Source organism: Propithecus coquereli, unplaced genomic scaffold, assembly GCF_000956105.1.
Source record: "Propithecus coquereli isolate 6110/MARCELLA unplaced genomic scaffold, Pcoq_1.0 Scaffold127, whole genome shotgun sequence".
Classification (NCBI taxonomy): Eukaryota; Metazoa; Chordata; class Mammalia; order Primates; family Indriidae; genus Propithecus; species Propithecus coquereli.
The window spans coordinates 1,107,208-1,110,010 of NW_012136858.1; the positions used below are offsets into that span (position 1 = coordinate 1,107,208).

At 33.6% G+C, this 2,803-nt stretch overlaps 1 protein-coding gene across 1 annotated transcript in view; it reads left to right on the forward strand.

The window, feature by feature from the left end:
* Positions 1 to 2,803, forward strand: part of DOPEY1 (dopey family member 1) — a 145,369-nt gene that overhangs the window by 135,926 nt on the left and 6,640 nt on the right. Inside the window, 2 exon segments of the mRNA XM_012638177.1 lie at positions 458 to 513; positions 1,389 to 1,553. Coding sequence (XP_012493631.1) covers positions 458 to 513; positions 1,389 to 1,553 — 221 coding nt within the window.

Here is a 2,803-nt window from a genome sequence, read left to right on the forward strand (position 1 = left end):
CATTTTTTTAAATAACTTTGACTCTGTTCCACAATCACTAAAAAGAAAACCTTGCCTTCATCTCACTGGACTCCGCCAAATGATTAGCAAGGCTCTGTGATGCTAAATTTACAGTTTTACTTTCAGACACTAAGTATAATTTAAAAGATTCTAAGGATGTATCCTAAAATTTGTTTTTGTGTTAATGAAAATACAGCCTAAAATAACTAAAAGAGTGGAATTGGAATGTTCCTAACACAAAGAAATGTTAAATGCCTGAGGTGATAGATACCCCAATTACCCTGATTTGATCAATTCACATTGTATGCCTGTATCAAAACATCACATGTACCTTATAAAGATATACAACTATTAGGTACCAAAATAATTAAAAATAAAAATTTTTAAAGGAAAATACAGCCTAAAGATTACTTGAAAAGATTAAATAAACATTTAACATTTATTTCATGGTCTTCAGGTACAGGTATTTTTACTGATGGAGCAGGAACTCACTGCTGATGAAGACATATCACGGTAATATATAATTTATTTCAATGTATTGTCAGTTTTTAATATCCTGAAATCATCTAGAATGTTACTCAGCAACTAAGAGAGTAGAGATAGTATTTGTCTGAATACTACATTTAGTCCATTTTTACCGAATGGATCGTGTTTGGATATAGTGTCATTTCACTTATTCCTTAACATTTTAGACTAGATTAATCTATCAGCATGTATGGCCTTTGGCCTCTAGACACAAATTTAAATCAATACAGTATTGTTTCAGCTAAATGAGCTGTGTTGCTTTTGGTAGGTCAGATATGGTCCCTGAAACATGGCAACATATCGCAAAAACCTATTGTGGTAGGTAACCTGGAACCAATATATGTCCAAATATTTCAGAATGGTCCCAACTTAATGTACTATATTGCATTCTTTTTAATATAAGTAGTTTTTTAATGTATACCTAAATATGATTTTTATTTATATAGAAATTCTTATACAAATTTATAAATTGAAAAGATCCTTGAAGACCATATGTCTTGAATATATTTGTTCTTCTTCAGTGCTAGGTTTATAAAAAGAGTCTCTGGTACTAATAACTGTTTACTGTTATAGAAACCTTCGTCCCCACCATCTTTGCAGAAAGAAATTGAGGAATAATGAGGTTTCTTGGTTTTACAGTTTGCATTTTTGTATTTGAGGGAATACAAGTTATTTACTGTTTTTACATTCTTAAAATTTTGTATTTAAGAACAAAAATAACTTAGTCATGACCTTGCTTAACAATTACTGGTACATTTATACCAGGATGATTATGAAAAATACTAGCTGGCACTTGCAAATTTTCTCGAATTCCCTGAGAGTAAATGGGTGCAGCTGCTGACTGTACTGTCCCCTGCTTACAGGACTTCAGGCCCCTCTGTGGCTGGTCTGGAGACAACATATACAGGAGGTAATGGCTTTTCCACTTCATATAACAGCCAGCGGTGGTTAAACCTATATCTCTCTGCTTGCAAATTTTTGGATTTGGCTCTGGCATTGCCTTCCGAAAATCTTCCTCAGTTTCAAATGTAAGTAAAAATGAAGATATTAATGAATACTTTTGAAAATGCATTTGTTTTGGTCATTGACGTCTAAGCCTAATTTAAAGTTCTTTGTGTATGTTGAAATAGTCATAATTTTTACTAAAATTCTTTTGGCAGGCGGGTGGGCAGCACAGTTACTGGAAGTAAATGGTTGATGTGGCTATATTAAGATTAACAGACCATTCAGTGAACAAATCGAGTACCCTCCCGGATGTGAGGCAGTGGATACATGTCTCACAAGCTTCAAGTCCAGTGAAGGAGACGTACAGTTGAACACAAGATGGATATTACGGGAGCTCATGTACAAGATGCTATGAGGCCACACAGTAGAGATCCCTCCTAGCTTTCAGGGTCAAAGCAGGCCCCAAGGGGAGTTTTAAACTGTGAAGAGTGACAGCTAGTAAAGGTGCATGTGCTGAGAAGACAGAGGCAGGAGGGACCTGGTATGTTTCAAATGTGGAAAGATCAGTGTTGCTGGAGCAGAATGTTGAGAGAAGAGGCTGGCGAGGGACTAAATTATGTAAGGCCTTCTAAGCTGTCCTAGAGAATTTGGACTTTAAGCACAGTGAGAAGCCATTGAAGCATTTTAAGGAATGAAGTAATGTTATTAGGCTTGCATCCTAGAAAGTTTATTTTGGCTATGTAGTGTGGAGAAAGGACTGTAGATGGGCAAGACTAGAGACTCAAGGGGGCTGTTTTTTTTAGATGATAGCAAATTGAACTGAAAGGAATAGGGAGATAATTGATAAAAGTAAATTCTCACAGTGCCTTGTTCATAAATGCTCAAAAATATTTATGGTTTTTCATATCTAAATTTTAAAAATAATAGGAAACTATGATCTTATCAAAATATAGCTAAGGTAATTTGAGAATTTATCCATGAGATCAAATATGTATTTATATTATATATTATTATATTGTGTTATATTATTCTTTGGGAATGGAATATTAACCAGGCTGCTTACATTCACCAAAGTAATAAGAACTCTACTCTTTGATGCTCTGGGAAAAAGGACATTAGATAGCGTGCTCATGGTATTGACTTTTTATCTCCATGACAAGAACCAAAATGACTTTATCCTTTTTATTTTTCAAGATGTTACTACAAAAAGGAAGGAAACATGCCATAATATTAGCTACAGTTTTTTAAAATTTATGTTTTTAAAAATTAAAAAAATCTATAAAGCAGAAGAAAACATGGAGAATTTAATAATTTAATAATCTTGAAAGTAATA